General features: G+C 36.9%; 1 protein-coding gene across 1 annotated transcript in view; it reads right to left on the reverse strand.

The window, feature by feature from the left end:
* Positions 1-2692: 2692 nt before the first annotated feature.
* Positions 2693-19545, reverse strand: part of gabrd (gamma-aminobutyric acid type A receptor subunit delta) — a 32259-nt gene continuing 15406 nt past the window's right edge. Inside the window, exons 2-9 of the mRNA XM_038293117.1 lie at positions 15500-15615; positions 13477-13544; positions 11087-11307; positions 10898-10980; positions 8918-9055; positions 8337-8492; positions 5984-6195; positions 2693-3682 (exon numbers count right to left, since the gene is read on the reverse strand). Of these exons, the coding sequence (XP_038149045.1) occupies positions 3359-3682; positions 5984-6195; positions 8337-8492; positions 8918-9055; positions 10898-10980; positions 11087-11307; positions 13477-13544; positions 15500-15615 (1318 nt within the window). The 3' untranslated portion in view covers positions 2693-3358. The remainder of the gene's footprint in view (positions 3683-5983; positions 6196-8336; positions 8493-8917; positions 9056-10897; positions 10981-11086; positions 11308-13476; positions 13545-15499; positions 15616-19545) is intronic.

A 19545-nucleotide genomic window follows, 5' to 3' on the forward strand; every position in this document is an offset into this window, starting at 1 on the left:
AATGTGAGGGATTGCCTTCAAGTCAATGAGTCGATGCTATCAACTGGTTTTCCTTAGATAGAAAACTTTGAATCAATTGGACTGTATGATCTGGTGAACTGTGAAGTGCCTTGTGATGACATGTGTTGTGAATTGATATAAATAAACAGAATTTAATTGAACTGCTTTAATTTCATGAAGTACTGGAGTTGTGCATAGACAGACATAAAAGATCTGTTTGGGGGATTGGCTAGTGTAATCCAGAAGAAATTAACTTTTTCTTTAGTTTTGATGTCTTCTTTCTCTTTAATTAATTTGTTGCCACAACGGAAAAGGCCTGGTCTTGACAAGCCTTTCTTTTATTGGCTACATTTTGTGTGAAGTTTACTTTGCTATTTGTCAACTTTTAATAAAGTCTAGACACATGTAGATCTGAATAGGGAAAGTAAATCCTCGAGGTAGCTTTCCCTGCCTTATGCAGAGTAGGCTGCTGCAGATGATGGAGTAACCTAACCCTTATCACTGAATTAAAAAACAAGATATTGCAGTTGAAAAAGAAATTTAGACTGTACCAGGGATTCAGTTCAGAAGGAGCACAAAGGAATTAGCAGGAAAACCAGAGGCTGTTTATTTGCCATGGAAAGTTGAGGCAAAGCTAGCATTCATCGTAGCAGCTAGTGTGCATTTTGCTTACATTCAACTCAAATGGTGTGCATGTGTGTCATTCAGGCACTGAAGTTTACAATAGTGCTTTGCATGATTTAGCTGTTGCATGTTAATGTTTTAAGAATATGTTTGTACATTTAGGTCAATAGTTTGATATGAAAAGTTTGCCTTTGTACAGCAGCCTCATACCATCAGCATGTGGATGACTAAATGTTGTGTGAACTGCTTTTGCCTCCTCTGACATGAAAAAGCATTGTATACCATATGTACATTGCAGGATAAAATCAGTAAACTGAGAAACTTCAGACTAGAAAATGAACTGTCACGATTAAAAAAAAAATTAAAATCCTTCCAGAGGTTTAGTTTTGGTTTATTTATTTATTTTTAACCAAAATAACTAAAAACAGTCATAGTAATGGTTAAAAAAATGCAATTTCTTTAACTGCGAAGACAAAGAAAAATGGCAAAACTAAAAAAATAAAATCTGTTAGGTATTTTATTGCACACTGTTGCATCAGTTGAACAGTGTGTTACAACCTTGGGATAAATATGGCCATAGTTTTGAGTTATATAATTCTAGATATGATTGTTTAATACAGTGGTTGAGTTTCAAGCCTTTTTGCAGAAATGTTTTTATTTTCATGCAGGATGGGTTTTGTCTGTGATTCTGTTGGTTTTTAATCCATGGACTTCTTGCTGTTGGAAACTATCATCTCTGAGGAGATGGTAAACTGTCCCTGACCCGAGGAATCCTCTGCCATAAAGACCATCCTTCACTTTATTGGAGATCTATCCTGTGGAAGAAACGCCCCAAACCACATTACAACACTGATTGTGCAAAAGAAAAATAATAATAATAATCATGCACCAAATAAATCTTTTCTTTTTTTTCTTGTCTAAGAGTGCACAGATGTGAGAGGACTTTTTGATTTGACATTTAACTGAAAACTGGGAGATTTAGAAACCGTACAGATTTACAGCATAGTGTTATTTTAGCTTGTGTTTTGTTTTTATATTAGCAATAGTCTGTGTTTATTTCCCACCGTTAGTGTCTTTTTCAAAATGATGCTTTCCTGTCATTTTCTCTTCTCCTTTCAACAGTTTTGTACCTCATGATTGTACCTCCGCTCCACAGGGTGATGTGTTAAAGCTTCAGTTACACTTTTGAACCTGTGTTATGGGCCATCATATTATTTTATGGATAAAACAAACCTGTGTTTTCAACACTTTAAAAAAGAAAGATACTGTAAAAAGTGAGCCTTATTGACTGCTGAGTCATGTGACCTTTTGTGCTCAGTGTCTTATAGCGAGCAATGACTCTCAAAGAATGGCCAGAGTTAAGTCGATTACGAAGGAGGTGAAAATATTGCGATTAATTGTGTTTAGAGCTTCATTTTTCAGGGACTCCCATTGAAACAAAGATTAAACATGCTACCATTAGCCCAGCCTTTTTAACGGTCTGCATAAAACATTGTTAGCATCCTGTTAAAACTCTGTTTTGAAAAAAATATCATTCAGTACTAATTAGTGGAGTATATCACTATTTTTTCCTTGTACTACAGCTTGTTACCATAGAAACTGGACACACATTAGTGGAGAGAAATTGCTGGATAAGCACACTACTTTATTCAGTCCCTGCCAGAATGATAAACATTTGAAGGATGCATGGTTCACTTTTGATTCATATGAAACAATAATAAATTGCTTACAACTGAAATTATTTCACTCAGGGTTTAACCATTAGGTATCTTGTTTGTTTGAGCTTTTTAAGTCTCTGGAGAGGAGTTTTCTTATTCTGAAATCAATTTCCCAGGTGTGTTGCAGGAATTAAATGTAAATCTGACAATCATTCTTGATCTGTAATCCCTGATAATTAATTTTTAGTTTTTCATAATCCCAAATGAGTATTTTCATTGCGTTAGTTAACTTAGATCCCATCTGGCAAGAGTGATTCTAATTTGTTTTTCAAACCTCACCAAACAGCTATGCATTTACCATCCATGTGATTATTCTCATTAAGGAGGAAGATCGAGACAGACACATGTAGTAGTGGTGGACATCCTTTAATAACAAGGAAACAGGCAGACCTGGCAGTGGAGATAAGATACTCCAGACTGAGTCCTAAACCTGAAAATGAACCAAATAAATGGGTGGAGGGACAGGAAGGATAGAAAAGGGGGGGTACAAGTGCGGGAAGAGAGGGAATGAGTTATCAGCCATGCAGAATAGCGGTGCACCTCATCTCGTCATCCTCTTGCCTGAGAGGTGTTTGTTGGTGTTTGAGACAGCAGGCAGTTCATGAAAGAGAGATATGGGGACTATGCTTGTTTGGAGGAAAGCTTGCGCTCAGTAAATTTGCTTGAGAGACATGATGTTTTTTGTTAAAATGATATTCATCTAGCAGGATGCAACTCTTAATAGGTATGTGGACCTCCAACAGGCAACTAAGTAATGTGCCTTTAAACATCCTCAGCTGTTTTTAATAGAATGCATTTATGTCCTTCTTACAGTTTAAACTCTTAACTACGTCCATTAAGTACTGTGTTTTTATTTTCACAGGCTCATACAGTCCGTACTTCTTTTTAATGGAAGTCTCCTTCTTTCTGAAGCCTGCATTATAGGTCAGCTGCACAGTCTGCCAGCATTTTAATGTCATGACTCCAGCAGTTTCCTATGTACAGCTTCTGATGGCTCCGACCCTGCTGCCTCCTCCTCACATCGTATACGCCACCCAGTAGATCACATTCACCACGGCGAAAGTGAAAGGGAACACAGCCCTGGCGTAGATGTCGATGGTGTCTGCATCGATTGGCTTACAGACACATTTGGAGCAACACTTTTTGTCCTCCTTGCTCGCCTCCGCCGGCCTGGATCTTCTCCTGCTCGGCTCGGGCTCCTCTGCGCCGCCCTCCCCGGGGATTTCACTCCCAGAGCGCTGTGTTCGGCCCTGGCGGTTGGAAATGACAACGCCTTGATTCATCCCGGTAACCGACAGGGAAAACAGAACCATGGCCTGCTTGCCATTCTTTACTATGGACTGGAAAGACAGAAAGGAAATGAAGTTTAGGAGAAACCGTGATCTAGTTGTTAACATCTGGTAAACTGTATAGTCTGTTGGAAAATAATCCTTCGTAGTTGAAAACAGCAGGAGACTAAACCAAGGAACTAAAGCAGCACATTTTGGTGTGAACTTTTTAAATACTGAAAATATATATCAGCAGTGTTTGGAAAAGTGGAAAAGTACTTCCCTCCATTTTGTTAAATTAGGAAATAATTTGTATTTTCTTTTTAATAGAAAATAGCCTAAGGTAGGTTGGTGTTAATATTTATTTTCCTTGATAATTTGAATAATATAAAAAATAAACTTTTGTTTGGTGGTGAAAATGACAATAAAAAAGCAAAGAGATTAAACCTTTAAGGGGGGCTACTATTTGCACAATGAAAGAAGTGAAATGTCCATGTCACTTGGTTAGATTAAAGATTTAAGATTTTCCAACCACAAATTGGTGCTTTACCCTATATCAAAAAACAACAGAAAAAAATAGAAGAAGTATTTATCTATTAAAAGTCAAGGGGCATGGGTGAAATTTGGATTTCAGAAGTGGGGGGGATGCAAGTATCTTTTATTATAACTAACTTCAGGTGGGTTTTAACTTGAGGCTGCTCGGGCATCTGGCTAGGTCACCAGATGCCCGAGGCGCATCCTACAAGGAGGAGGCCCAGGGAGAGACCCAGTACACGCTGGAGAGACTACGTTTCTCGGCTGACTGCACATGTGGGTTCCCCCTGAGGAGCTGGCCCAAGTGGCTGGGGAGAGGGAAGTCTGGGCCTCCCTTCTTAAGCTGCTGCCCCCGCGACCCGACCCCGGATAAGAGGAAGAAGATGGATGGATGGATGGATGGATGGATGGATGGATGGATGGATGGATGGATGGATGGATGGATGGATGGATGGATGGATGGATGGATGGAATTAACTTCAGCGTGTTTGACAGTCCAATCTGAGAACCGATGCAGTTTTCCGCTTGGTCCTATTCCTCGACAAATGTCTTTGTATTGTCTCGTAACATTGTTTTTGGACAGTACATGCCGCAGGGTACCAAAACGCACCTTTGAAAAAGTGCAGGGGACATGTCCCCCCCAAAAATTCCATCCATGAAAGCCAATAGTGTCACTTCACCACATCTACTTAAAGCAGAGGAATATATAAGAAGGCAAATTGAGACTATTTTAAAGCTCTGAGGCATTTCACATTTTTGCTTATTAAAAATCATCCATAGAATGAGGTCTGTGCTGCATTTTTAATGACCAAATGTTCAGCTTTTTAAATCTCCTGATTTATAAATCTTGTCTCTCTGGTCATCAACGTGAGTGAGACCAAAGAGATTTATTTGATTGTACAAAATTAAGTTTTTTGTCTTTGGAATAAATGAGCTGTTTTACATTAATCTCGATGTACAGATGTTGTTAAGGAATATCACTTTGAAAGATAAAAAGGAGTTTAAATCAAATCAGAAACAGAGCATGAGCATAAGTTGGGACAGAGTAACTTTTTTTCTTCAGTTCAACAATTTTCATTCAAAGACGTTGGAAATAAATTCAGTTCTGTTATAAAAGGTTTAGTTTTCCCATTCTAGACCATTCTACACATATTTGCAGCAATTATTCACTGTTTAGTGAATAATATCATCCTCAAGAAACCTGGGATTAAAACTACAGAACACAATCACAACAGCAATAATATGACGAAATTGTAAAAACATCAAAAAATACCAATGAATCTCAAGCAATCCAAACCCGCATGGCGTCTATGACTATTAGATTTTAGGTTTCTTTCATGGTTTGTTTATCTTATCCCAATTTTGTAACAAAAACCATTGATCCTTAATCGTTTTTATCAAAAGTTGATCAGTTTAACAGTCGAGCCTCACAGCTTAGCTCCTTGATTTGCTCAGTTTGTTAAACCTTGTCTCCTTGATTTGTTTCTTTCAATATCATAAATAAGCTGATAACTTATCTGTTTGTATTCATGAGGAATTTCCACAAAGTGCCGTTTGCTATTCTGTGAGTACCGTATGTCATCTGTAACAAAATAAGCTGACAGTAAGATGAGAATAACCGCTAATCTCTATAGGGAAATCATCTGTTTCCCTCAATCTTTTCTATAGATATTTCTTGTCTTGCTGAAGGTCAGTGGGATGGATGCTTGTCAGAAATGAGTCTAACCAGCCACACAGTTCTGTTTGAAGACATGCTCACTACTGAAAAATAAAAAAAAACAAAAAGTGGGCATTATTATCCTGGTCTGACAGGCCAGCATGAAAAGAGTGTTTCCTTACCTCAGAGCTCAGCTTGCTTGCCTTAACTTTGGCCTTCTCTTTGAGTCGGTAGTCAGCGTTGTAGTGAGCGAAGGCGTATTCAATGAGGGCCGCAAACACGAACACATAACAGATCCAGAAGTAGACGTCCAATGCCTTGATGGCTGAAGCCCGAGGCAAGGAGGAGCGGGCGCTCACCATCAGGGTAGTCATGGTGAGAACCGTTGTGATCCCTGTTGGAAGAAATCCACTCTAAGAAAACTGACTGAGAGGATAATCTGTCCAAATGCATAAATATGTGACATAAACTTGTCTAAAAATTCCCCAATTTAACAAATTAAAAAGAATCAAAATAAAATGTTCAAGGACATCTATGCTCTTACCTTTGTAATTCACATAATATTTCACAATCCATCTGAAGCATTTTTCATGTAAATACTTTCAACAATCCATTATTCCAAGGACTACAAAGTGACTTTTAAATAAATTCTTTTTTAAAGAGCCTCTACGCATTACAACATGTTTTTCACAAAGGCTGACTTTTTAGAAGGCTGTAAAACTGGAATCATGTTTCTCTTGGTGCAGTATGGTTGTATAGTTCATCACATGGACCTGCAGGCTTGAAATAAGCAAGTTAATGTGAAATCTGACCAAAAATGACCCAAAAGCACATACTGGTAAATACAGTAAATGACTGAATGTATTAATTTTCTATACAGAATATTTAACACATTTTAAGGATTAGTTTTCATTATATTGACTCCTGAGTACCTTGCAAGAAAGCATTCATACCCATTAAACCCTTTTATTTTGTTAAATTAACTACATTTATTGCAATAGAACAAAACAATGTTGGGAATTCAAAGGAAGATAATACAATTACCATGTTAATCACAAATAAAAGTAGAAGTGTCACGTTTTTGGTTCTGTTTAAGTTTTCTTTTGAGTTTTACTTTGATCCATGTCTTCCTTATTTTCTAGGTTTACTGGTTTAATTCCGGTTTTCTGGATGTATTTCAGTTCTTTCTCATAGCTATCTTCCTTTTTTTCCCCTTTGGGATCCATGGTCCGAGACACACCTGCAGCTTTGTTTGCCTTGCTTGCAAGTTATGACCACTGATCCCTAAGGCTATGACGCAAATTATTGTTTAAATGTATTAATTTTACAAATGTTTACAGCATTGGAAAATATAATAATAGTTTGTTTGACCTCCTGCACACCATATTAAAACTAAAAATCAACTTTCATCAAATTTTTGAAAAAGTTCCAGGGAGCCGCAAGGGGGACGATAATGAGCCGCATGCAGCTCCGGAGCCACGGATTGCCGACCCCCGCTATAGGTCTTTTTAAATTGCAAAGGAAGAATTCCATGATAAAAATCTTGATAAAATTAGGATAAATAAATAAGTAGACTCGCTGTTCCCTGCTAGCAGAATAATTTATCATCACTATTGAGTTAAGTCTACTTAAGATCAAGTAAATTGGGTTGTGCAAGCTGAAAGTGTTTGACTTAACTTGTACATATCAGTGTATTTAAGTTGCAGAAAGGATTGCTGTTGAGTCAATGAGTCGATGCAATCAGCTGGTTTCCTTAGATAGAAAACACTGAACCAATCCGACTGAATGTTTGAATTGTCTCTGTAAAGTACTTTGAAATGACCTGTGTTTTGAATTGGCGCTATATAAATAAACTGAAACTGAAGTTATAAAAACTGACATTTTGTTTTAGTTTGCATATTAGGTAAAGTCAACTTAGAGATAACAGTGGAGATAGTGTGAAAAACTGCTCTACAAAATATTCACTCGGAGACTGGAATACAGATACAGGGCATGCTGTTTTTAGAATAAATTTTTTTTTTACTCCACAGTCTTGAACCAATGTGTGTTCAGGCTTTGACATAAATTCTTAAAAGACACACTGAAGTCTTAGGGATGCAGTGGAATAAAAGGTTCAAGGAGAATGTACATTTTCTGTAAGGTAGTTCTATATATATTTATATATATATATATATATATTATTTATATCTTAGAAAAATGTGTCTTATTTCTATATTGAAATATTAAATTCAATATAAATTAATATAATAAATATAAATTAATATAATATTAGTTAAATTCTTCAGGACAGTAAAAGCTGATATGTTGCCCATGTTAATACCTTCAGTGAGCCCAGCTTTTATTCTTCTAGCCCAAAAATATGATGTGACTTTTGATAAATATTTAAGTTGATCTTTTGTAGAAGCTTTTAAAAGCTGCAAACATTTAATTAAGAAAACGTCTCATGCACTGTTGGTATTCTAGACAACAATACCAGCTGACATTTAACTCACATTATTTCAAAATATAAGGATTAAAGAAAGCCTTTATACCAACCTAGGGTTACTCTAGCTGGAACTGCTGATTGGCTGATCCAAAACGACACCCAAGACATTGCAACCAGTAGTATAGAAGGCATGTATGACTGGATGATGTAGACACCTCTGTTACGTCTCAGCTGGAAACGAAGGCTGAGCCTTGGAAACCGTCCCGCTGGGAAACAGAAAGCAAAACAACCTCATTTAATTGCAGAACTAAATTAACTAATTATACATCTTGAAAAGTCTCTATTGTTGTCCGCAGGCGGCAGGGCTGTTAAGAAAGACTTGTCGCTGGCTTGAGCCCAAAGTCTGATAACTTCCAGTTGTAAAATATAAAGTGTTACAGAGTGAAAACTCCCTGAAGAAACTCCTATCATCTTTTAAATCTCCTGCCCTGCTCAGCGGCAAGCCTGGCTTCATCTATTCCTTCTGTGCATAGAAAATAACCACGGAGATGCCTGATGTTTTAAAGAACTGGACTTCTGAAAGATTGGGTAAAGTTCTTAAACACAAGGGGCTAGTCAAAACCAGAAGCTCAGAAAGATGCTGGAATATCTTTATACTTAAACTAATGCCAAAAGTAGCAGAACTTCTTACCTGATTTAAAGTTCATCATTTCTGTGACAAAGCGGTAGTCTGTGATGGTGAACTGGGAGAGCTCCAGTTTGTCCAGTCCATGGATGTGCCTCTGACTGTCTGACCAGTGATACACTATGTCCTCTGAGGAGTAGCCATCTTGAACAGAGGGAACACACAGTAAACAGACGAAATATGAGGTAATGTAGGTTTTTCCCAGCATGAGGCATTTTACGCCTAATGGCTAGCAGCGTTATTCTTATCAACACATTACAGCCTTTTAAATAGAAAAGTTTCGAGGGTAGCATATCCTGAAAAACTCTTTTGCAATAAGTCAATTTACAGTTACAATTTTTATTTATTTATGTCATTACAATCTATTTATTATTATGCAACATAATTACTAAAAAGATTTAACATGTTATACAAATACATATCTGAAAAGTATGGGATCGATTTATATTCAGCCCCCTGAGTGAATACCTTTAAGTTAAAGCTGAAAGTCATTAGTGGTTTCTCTTTTCCAGCTTTGAATATCTATAGATTTTTATCTATTCTCCTTTTAATAAAAAGCTCAAGCTGAGTCAGATTGGATATGATGAGTCAATGAACAACAGTTTTATAAACCAGATAAACCAGACTAAATTTGAGATTAAATGTTTAATTTAATCTGGCCCCGATGAATGAGACATCGGAAGATTGTGGACGAGAACAACCCGTTGTCTTTCAACCCATGTCTGTGCCTATTGGCCAACGCTCTGACCATCGAGCGCAACTGACTGTGATGTAGTAAGCGCGACAGAAGGCTGATGGGGGAGTATAAAACGGCGAATAAGTCCTTTTTAAAAATTAATGAGCGTAGAGCCTCTTCCTGCTCACGTTTCAACGAAAACCCCAAGTCTAATCTTTCCAAAACTGATTCCAAAGCTGAGTCAAATGAGATCTGTTCAATAGCTGTTGCCAACTTCCTTGTTGTGCTTTCTCCAGCGTCCCGTCTTGCCCTCAAAAGCCCGCCTGCTTTGCATCCAAAAATTCAAAACACATCTCTGCATTGTGATTGGCCCACCAGTTCTAGGGCCTGGGGGAATTGACCGAGGCTAGACCAAACTCATGCAAAAATGATTTTGGCCCCTGGTGCGTGGGGATAGTTTACTAGGCTAATACTTAACTGGATTTGGGCCATTTTAAACACACAAATTTGTGCAATTATTCTGCCGTAATCATTACTGTATTGCTTTGGAGCCGTTTGGTTCCCCGTCCCACAGTCCTGTGTTTTGTTTTGTTTTTTGGTTTCTTGCAAAAAAGTAAATCTGGCTGCATCTTTCCCATTCTCTAGTGGAATAAGCTTTTCCAGAACTTGATTCCTGCATTTTAATTTGGTGATAGTTTGTTCAGAATAAGTGAATTGTAGGTTTTTTCACCACATGTACGATATGTTGTACAAAAAAAATCAAATTTGGTGTCATCTGGCCAATGCACATGTTTTCTATATCCCCTTCATTGCTCGTTAAACATGGAAAGAGAATTTTTTTCCAGCATTAGTCTAACATTGGCTACCTGCTTACCAGTTATTTTTATCTTGTCAATGGATTTTCCCACCTGAGCTGCAGCTGCTCCAGAGTTATCATGGAATTATTTGTTTCTTCTTTGAATGATGTCAGTTGTGATCTACGGTTATGTCTTTAAGTTTGCTTTATTTTATTAAATGATGAATCAAGTTCTTTGAGTATACCTCGCTCTTCATGATGCTGTAAATTCACTATTGTTCCTTTAATAATTCGGTTACTTTTGAGGTCATTTGTTCCAAGTGGATTTTAATAATTATACAAAATATAAAAGGGCAGAAATAAAAATACATGCCACACTTTTTAAGTTTTTTTTTTTTTTTTGTAAATTGTTTGGAAATGATATCACATCATGTTTTTCTTTGTTTTAATCAATAAATTAAACTCAAAGTAAATTGAGCTTCGAGGTTGTAGGAACTTGAAAACATGAACTTACAGCTTTCTAAGTCCAACATACACTCCTGTTCATCCATGGGATACTTGGTTAGATCCATGTCACAGGCTACCGTCGAAGTGATTCTAGGGACAAAATCAAAACAAATCTTATTCGGAAGTCACAAGTTAGAAAAACATACAAAGTCGAACAGAGAAAAGACTAAAGTCCGATGTTGTTGTTTTGTTTTACCTGCTGCTGTACAAAATGACTCCATTTGGCTGCAGGCGGATCAGTTTGTTCTCCACTGTCACATCATGGAACCAGGCAGATTTAGCATTAACGATGAACGTGTCAGGTACCCACAACTTGTCCACAAACCGACTGTCCAGGCCCAGAGTTTTGTTGGTGTGATTGTAGGACAGGCGGTCGTCGCGCCAGCTCTGCCGCAGGAACACTGTCATTGTATATTCCTACCATGACAAACAAATCATTTATTCTTTATTATACAATTTGTGTTAAAAAAAAAGGCAAGTAAAATAAAGCCAAGTCACTGATTTATAATGTTAGAAATGTAATGTCTTCCACATTGTGTTTAGACATGCTTTGCTTTAGCAATAAAAATAAATAAAAAGTTAAAACAGGAGTACACTTAATGAAGAAATGTAAAGAAAAAAAAAACAAGTATACTTTATACTATTATTCCTCATGGCTGTTTAAGAGTGTTTGGAGCTTTATTAAAAAAACAGATTTTACAAATTGCAGACTCTCAGGGAGTTGGGAATGTATTGGTTGGTTTATCGCTGCATTAACTGCAGAACTTTTTCACTTGAGAAACTATATAGACCATTTGAACAAGCCTTCTCGTTTAACTTTTTTTCACAAGAGAAAAGCACAATAGAGGATTAATAAAAATGAGTGAAGTGAATTACAGCAAAGCAGTACGCTCAGAAACAGGGTTTGCTCGAGTGGAATATATTAAATATTAATACATCTTGGGCATTCCTACTATTAAATGTAAAGAGTTTGTCATAAAGAGGGTCTGTTTAGCCAATATGTTTTATTTTGGCTTTAGGCATATTCTCATGTGTAACTTTAATGTTATTCTTAACATCCATCAGTCTCTCTAAACTTACATGAAACTACAATCTCTAGTCTTTTAAACATTCAGTATTTTTTTTTTTCAAAATCACTGTAAAGTTTAAACATTATTAAAAAAACAATAGTGAATAACGAATAACGGTGACACTGTACCAAACATGAAGAGGCACATAAACAACTTTAAAAAATGTTTTTTCTGTGTTATCTGGGGTAAATATATCTATCACTGTCTTCCTTTTGTCTTAACAAGCTCAAGCCAACAGCTATTCTTAATGAGCCAAAGACAGTAGCCAATTCCCAAAATCTGTCATTTATTGACAGGCTTTATAACATTGTTCTTGAAACTAAGCCATCGCTTCTTCTTTTTTTTTTTTTACTGTTTTACTCAAATAAATAACAAAGGTTTTTCTATTCTGTTCCAAAGAAAGAGACAGATAACAGGCACAAGAAGAGAGCCACAGAGTCCGTAGCGCTTTTTGAAATGTTTTTTAGTGATAAAACCTAACTTATCAAAATGATATACTAATGAATATTACATCCTAAAATGTGTTACGCCAAAAAGTAATGAAGCTTAATATTTCACGGCTGTTAAACTCCCTTATTCAGATGATAGATTTAATTGTATGTCGGTGGGATGTTCATTTTGATTGACTCTGATAATTTTCTGAGCCTATCATTCATCATATAATAATATAATTGAACTTTATTGATATCACGTTGGAGAAATTTACCTCGGCTTTTAACGCATACCCTTGGGGAGCAGTGGGCTGCCATTGTGTGGCGCCTAGGGAGCAGGGCAGGGTTAAGGGTCTTGCTCAGCGACCCAGAGTGCAGGCTGTAGGGATTGAATTGGATACTTGCAACCTTCCCAGAGCACAAGCGCACTGCTCCAACCATTAGGCCAACACTCCCCTTTTCATCACAGAGATTCTTTTCCAGATTAAATTAGTTAAGTCATACTGGCTTGTTATAAATACCTAAAAATAGATCTTTGACAGGAACGGATCCATCGGATCCCAGTTCCATCAAGTGCAGTAAATCTCAAAAGTGAATGCTATTTTAGAAAAACAGTAAATCATCATATGTTTGCAATAAATGCAATAAAATTACTATAGATAGCAACTACGGTATGGGAATATGCAGTATACTGTTTTTGCTTTTTCATATTATAAACGTACTAAAGAACTTAGCTGATAGTTGATTATGGTAGAAGAAACTATCTGCAAATGTTAAAGCGTTTTAAAAGTCACTTTGAGTTTTATCATTTACTAAGCTCTGGTCTGCAGCACATTTCACACAGGAAGGACTTAGAAACGAAATTCGAGCACAGTTCCTAGAAAAAACAACAACAACCTTTTGCTAAAAGTAAAACAATCATCTTGGTAAAGATGATTTTAGCTAGGACACTTTTTAGACTGTATTTGATAAGATGCATTACCTAATACAGGTAGGATAATATTAGGTATTTCCATTAACAGAACCACACTCCAAAAAGATTTAAACTGTCAGAGTGCGAAGTTGAGAAATATTCTGTAGTTTACCATGTTGGCTTCAGAGATGTGATCAATGCTGGCCACTTCAATAGCCATGGCCACGTTCACTGGTGGACCTGCAGAGCAAAAAGTGAGAAAACAAGAGACACCCATCTAACACACTCACCCATACACCTTCTCTGCCCAGCCTGACTCCATCCGCCCCCTCACATCCTCACTTCTTTACCCTTCCGCCCGCCACCTCCCTGCTTCTCAAACACTCCTACAGTGCCTAAAGATTAAGCATTATCCAGTGTAACCACGCTAAGCGGAGCATCACACTGTGGGCATTTATAAACAGCATGGGACTCTCATGAATCTGCACAGAGTGAGCTTCAGACAACATCCATGTGACAAAAACACACGTGCGATGTTGTGTTTTCACTAAACAGCCTGGCATATGATTAGCATGGAGTGTGCCTCGATGATCAGATGCTGGAGCGTGAAGCTGCAGGGGAGCTTAGATCACAAAGGCTGCTAACGCTGAACATTAAGGAATCATACAGTGCTTTTCCACATCATTCAACACCTTCCCAAACCCATTCCTCGGAAGTTCTGCTTTCCGTTGGCCGTAATCAAGAGGACTAGTCTGTGTGTTTAAGTGATTTAAAACAACTCGATTCTGCAGCTATGTCTGATTTAATACTATGATTTTGAAATTGATAAAACCTAACACACAAATGGAAGTTATCCTTATGTAGATCAGATTATTTTAGAAATTGAGCTAATGCTTTTTATCTTTCCTATTGTGTAAAATCCATTACATGCCACTGTAGCACAAAGCACTAATACTTTGCTGCATTCGCATCACCTCCACGTGATTCATACAATCTGGATTTTCGAAGGACTGTTAGAAACAATGAAGCTGAGGTCCAACTTTTCAATAAAAGGTATTTCTCTATATACTGAAAAGCCCAACAGCAATGAAGCCGTTTTTGTTATAATCTTTTGCATCATGTTTTCACACTAATCCTGTGTCAGTTTGGACCAACTTTGACAGCTAGAGATTTGAATAATTTTCCACATACTTTTTCCTCCACTTTGAACTTGCTGACTGCTGTTTATTTCAGGGAGACGAACTTTCCACCATAAACAAGAATCTCTGTTAAAAATGCTAAACACAAATAAATGAAGACACTTGGACAAATGGGTAAATGTGTTTTATGAATGTTTTGCAATAAAAGGACGAACACTTTTTGTAAAACAAAAACATTTATACTTCACATGTCAGTTGCAATTACTTTTGATTAAACTTAATTTCTGAAACAGTTCATTAAAAAAGAAAGTTAAGTTTCATGGTATACACCAAATAATTGCAAATGTCCTTTTTATTGCAAAACATTATGAATCCTTTTCATATTCATGTTTATAACACGGGCATAACTCCTTATGAAGGGTTGAGTTGAATGAAGGGAATCACTGATAATAACATGATTCCTTCGTGGTCACGGCAGCTCTTTGATTCAGATCGCCTTCTCGGCACAATAAAATTTCACATCAATATAAATGTAGTGACAACATGCAGATCTCTGCAGAGGTGCGGCGTATGCGGTCCCAGCAGCTCTCCTCATCCACATTTTCAACTCTCGGCTCAGCTGAGTTAAGCTGTGAGATTGAGAAATCTATCGTTGTGGTCGTTGGATGTTTCACATTTAGCAGCCATTCTTAGCAACGTCTCCAGAGGGCTTCTGAGAGCCTACGAACCCCCCGCCCCCCAACCGCGCTCTGCAGCTTGTCCTTGAGGACCGTCATCCCTTATAATCCCTTTAGCAAAGCCTCTCACATTTAATGATTTTTGTGTCCTTAACGAACAATTTGCCTTTTAGGAGAATTAAAGCAGGTATTTGCATGAAGCAAACAGCTTTGATTCAGTGTAAAAAAAGAAATAAATACCTAAAAAAAAGGATATGGTTCAATCCAGAAATAAAATACAAACCTCCATGTTTTGCCTTTTGTGTTATGCTAAGGATGGCTGTAAATGTGAGGGGGTGAACTGCAACCCAACACCACAAGCCTTAGATCTCATACTCACCTCCTATCCCAGGGCGAAAATTTCTGGCATAGCCCTTCATTAAATCATCCAGGTTAGGTAACCAGGAAATTTGAATTTCTGTACCTACATAGTCCCCAATGTCACTCAGCATGGCCCTAAAGGAGACAAACAGCAAACACAGCAGCCTTCAGCAGATTCAACAGAAAAAAAAGGTCGGATTATCAGGTAAATTCATAAAAACAGGTCAGAAATAAACAGTTTAAGCCATTAGCCTGTGCATGAGTATCACTTTGAATATTTAACAAGCATTCAAGGCTTCAGCCAACTGAACGGCACGTCCTACATTCAGCCTTTAAACGATCATTTGTTTAGGACTTGGGTGCAACCTGCAGATAGGCAGAAAACTACTGCAAGCAGTTCAGAGAAGATAAACAAACGCCTGGAAAAAGTTAAGGTAATTAAACAGAACTGCAGGAACATTTCACAATGAAAAGCACTACAGGTCAAAGCAAGAGAGAGATTTAAAAGCAGAAAACAGGAGAGGCTGCAAAGAAAAAAAAAACAAGGGTTTACAACTGACAGTGTGAAGTTGTTTTAATGGTTAAACATTAATAATAGAGGAAGTAAACTAATAAAACCGAACAATGCATGAATAGAGAAGTAGATTGGTTATGTTTTTTTTACCCTTTTCAGCATTCCACCAACCAGCACACTTCACTTAATATCAGCAGGTGCAACATAAACGCTGAATTATAGACCTATATGCAGGTTTTTAAAATTCAACAGGCATTAAAGACATAATGCAGCTAAAAAGGCTCCCACTCTGCCCAAAACTCCAAGCATTTCCAATGACTTTAGTTGGTGCATTATTGAGCAGCAAAGCAACCACAGAGGACTGAAACTCAAATAAAACTCATTTGTCAGTCGGAGCTACAGAAATTACTCTACAGGGGCTTATGGAGGGTTTTTTTTTTTAAGAAAAGAGCTGATGCAACGCAGTGGTAAATACGCTGTTGTTTTTCAGCATTTCAAATCAATGAATATCCCCTTTCTTCTGGGTTTCAAATTCTACACAACCTTCAAACACAAAAGACACAACCTGGGCAAGAACAAAGGCTTATTCAAGCGATGCTTTCGATCACCACAGCCAACAGGTTAAGCTTAAAGAGGTAAGACGCTTTTTCGACCTGTTTCCCTTGTATTTACCCAAAATATTTTCATGTAAGAAAACCAAACATGAAACTTGATTTTGTTGGAAATAACAAAGTTGCTGTAACTGAGCTTATGATAAACTGTAGAATTTGTGCAGCTAATTTGGAATTTTGTCCAATATTTTTATGTGTTCAAAAGCTATGGTAAGGAAATGGCTCTCTGCCCAGGGTGGCTTCCACAATAAAAAAAAATGTATTAATTGAATGAATGAAGATAAAGTATGTTATATAAATATTACGGCCTCATTCATTCAGAGAGAAAATCATTGATGTCTTTAAAATGAAGTCCAAATGAAATATTCCAACAAATCAAACGTAAATTGTATTATAACACACTGGAATAAGGTATATTTACTTATTTATGGACTCAATTAACGTTTTGTTTGAAAGAGAAAAGGAGCATTTGCCATTTTTTCTTTTTTATTGCCTTCAGAATTACCATAGATCTCTGAGACATGATAATAAATGAACAACAGTATATAGATCTGTTAAATCTCATCTGAATACTATGGGTACATTGATCAAAGCTTTTTAGGTCACAGCATGTAAATGAGTGCAATCCACTGTGCAATAAATTTGAGGTAGTTTTGTCTTTTACAATATAATGTAAAAAAAAATATCAGAGGGAACTGCAGCAAAAGATTTTAAGCTAAACAGAACTTTTGAATTTAAATATTTTCACTCAATCAAAACAAGAGGAAAAGAAAGAAACAAAGCAAAAAGGCCATTTGCAAAAATATATCATTTTATTTAAAAACCTTAATTTTTAAAGCCAGATTTTAACATTTGAATTTGTTGTATCCATTTCAGGATGCCACACAATCAGACATCCCCATAAACAAAACCCACAATAAGTTTTACCTCCTCTGCAAATAAACTAGAAAAAGAGTAATAGTTCAACTAAAACTTTATAATGGTTTAAAGATATCCCCCTTGAGACCCATAAAACCACAGACTGACAAAAAAGCTTCCAGCCACAGCTTCTGTGGTTCAGTCTCACAGCTTAAAACCACTAGGTGGCAGGTTTGTACTCTGAAAGGCTAATAGGGAGGGTTTAGTAAGGACACACTCTCACTGACAGCAGAACTATTAGTACTTATATAAACACTGAGCTGGAGAATCACATTTTACACACAATCTGTCTTCATGATGCAAACAGCCAGCAGTGGTGAACTAAATGAATGGAGCGAATGCAACTTTCCCTGACATTTAAAGTCACATAGGCTGGTTTTGGCATTGTCATGAAAATAAACCTCACAGAGGGCGCTTTATCAAAGGCGATGGTATTGACAAACTGTGAAAAGCCATTTGGTGACCTTTGAAATAAGGAGGGACATTTTAGGGGAAGGTAAAGAAGCATCCAAAACAAAGCGACATGGAATGATCATCTACAGAATAATATTTTTTTTTATGAAAAAGCTATGATAAATACAATATTTTTGTCATGTTATTTATAATTTTATTGAGGATTCATTTTGTAGTACAAGATGTATTTATAGCCTGGCAATCAGACTCAAATGGGAGCACTTGTGAGCTAATTAATCACTCTGTGGCTCCTGTATTTTTTTTTCTTCTCGCTAATTGGTTGTTTCTAAATCGGGAAATAAAGAGCGTTTTCTTTAAGCAGTTTTCTGCACACCAAGGTCAAACATGCTTCTGCAGAACAGGGGGACAGCAAGTGTGTGGCACTGAGAGAGAAAAAAACAGCAGTTGTTTTAACACAGTGGGAATTCAGTTCAGAAAAGGATTTATTTACCTGAGCTTTAGTATTAACATTTATTCGAAAACATTTCTCACAATTTGTCTGGTTCCAGCCACAACCTTTACTGGTTTTTTTTTTTACTTTTTTTAACCAAAAAGTGTGAAATGCATTTATATATCTGCTCCCCTGAGTTGGTATTGTACCTGCAAATGCTGCTGCAGCTTTTTTTTTTTTAATCTTCAACCATTTGTATTTGCAAAATAACAAAAACTTAGTTGAAAAAGGAGGAGAGACCTTTGCTGAAGATCATCTTTTAAACCTTTATTCAGATGACAGCATTGATCTTACTTGTTCCTACAGTATGTATGTTTGGCTGTATGATGGTGGGTGGGTGGTTTCCTGCAGTCTATTTAGCTCCATCCATCTTCCCCTAACTCTAACCGGCTTCGTTGTCCTATGTAAAAAAAGGGTCATTCTCACAGCATGTTGCTGCCAATACCGTGCTTGCCAAGTCAGCTTTCAGCTGAACACAGAGGCCAGACAGTTCCCTCTTAGACTCATCGAAATCAGAGCACCTTGTTTTCCTGTAGGCTGTGTCCGTTCTGTATGTGGCAAACAATAAGTATTTTTATGGCTTTTCTTTCAAAACCAGCTTTAATTGGAGCACAATTTAAAAGATAAATTTATAGAGTGACAGATTCTTCCCCCTGAGCTGTAGATCTCTGCAGCTCCTACAGAGTTGCCATTCCAAAATCTTAAATTTACATTTTTTAAATACTCTGAAAACCATGTATGGGACATTTTATCGCATCTTCTCAAGCTTGTGTTTGCACACTTTATATGTAGGTTTATCTTTTGCTCAGAACTGTGAATATATTATGACAAAACCTTAAAAGGTTTAAGGCTAAATCCCTGAAAGAAATTTTGATTGGATGTTTTTCTATTTACTTCTTGGTTCGTTGTTGCAGATACATAAAGAGAAGTTAGCTATTTAATGAAATTGCATTCCTTAGATTGTTTTAGTTAGAAGTTTCTCTCTCAAAATCACTGAGAAAAAAATACAAAGTGTGAAGTTTTCAGCTTTGAAAGGGAAAAAAAATGAAACAACAACAATGTATGCTGTCACCAGAAATGTGCAGGTTGCAATTATGATTGCTTTCGGGCTTCACTAA

The sequence above is a fragment of the Cyprinodon tularosa genome, unplaced genomic scaffold, assembly GCF_016077235.1.
Source record: "Cyprinodon tularosa strain WSP-4 unplaced genomic scaffold, ASM1607723v1 ctg320, whole genome shotgun sequence".
NCBI classification, from domain to species: domain Eukaryota; kingdom Metazoa; phylum Chordata; class Actinopteri; order Cyprinodontiformes; family Cyprinodontidae; genus Cyprinodon; species Cyprinodon tularosa.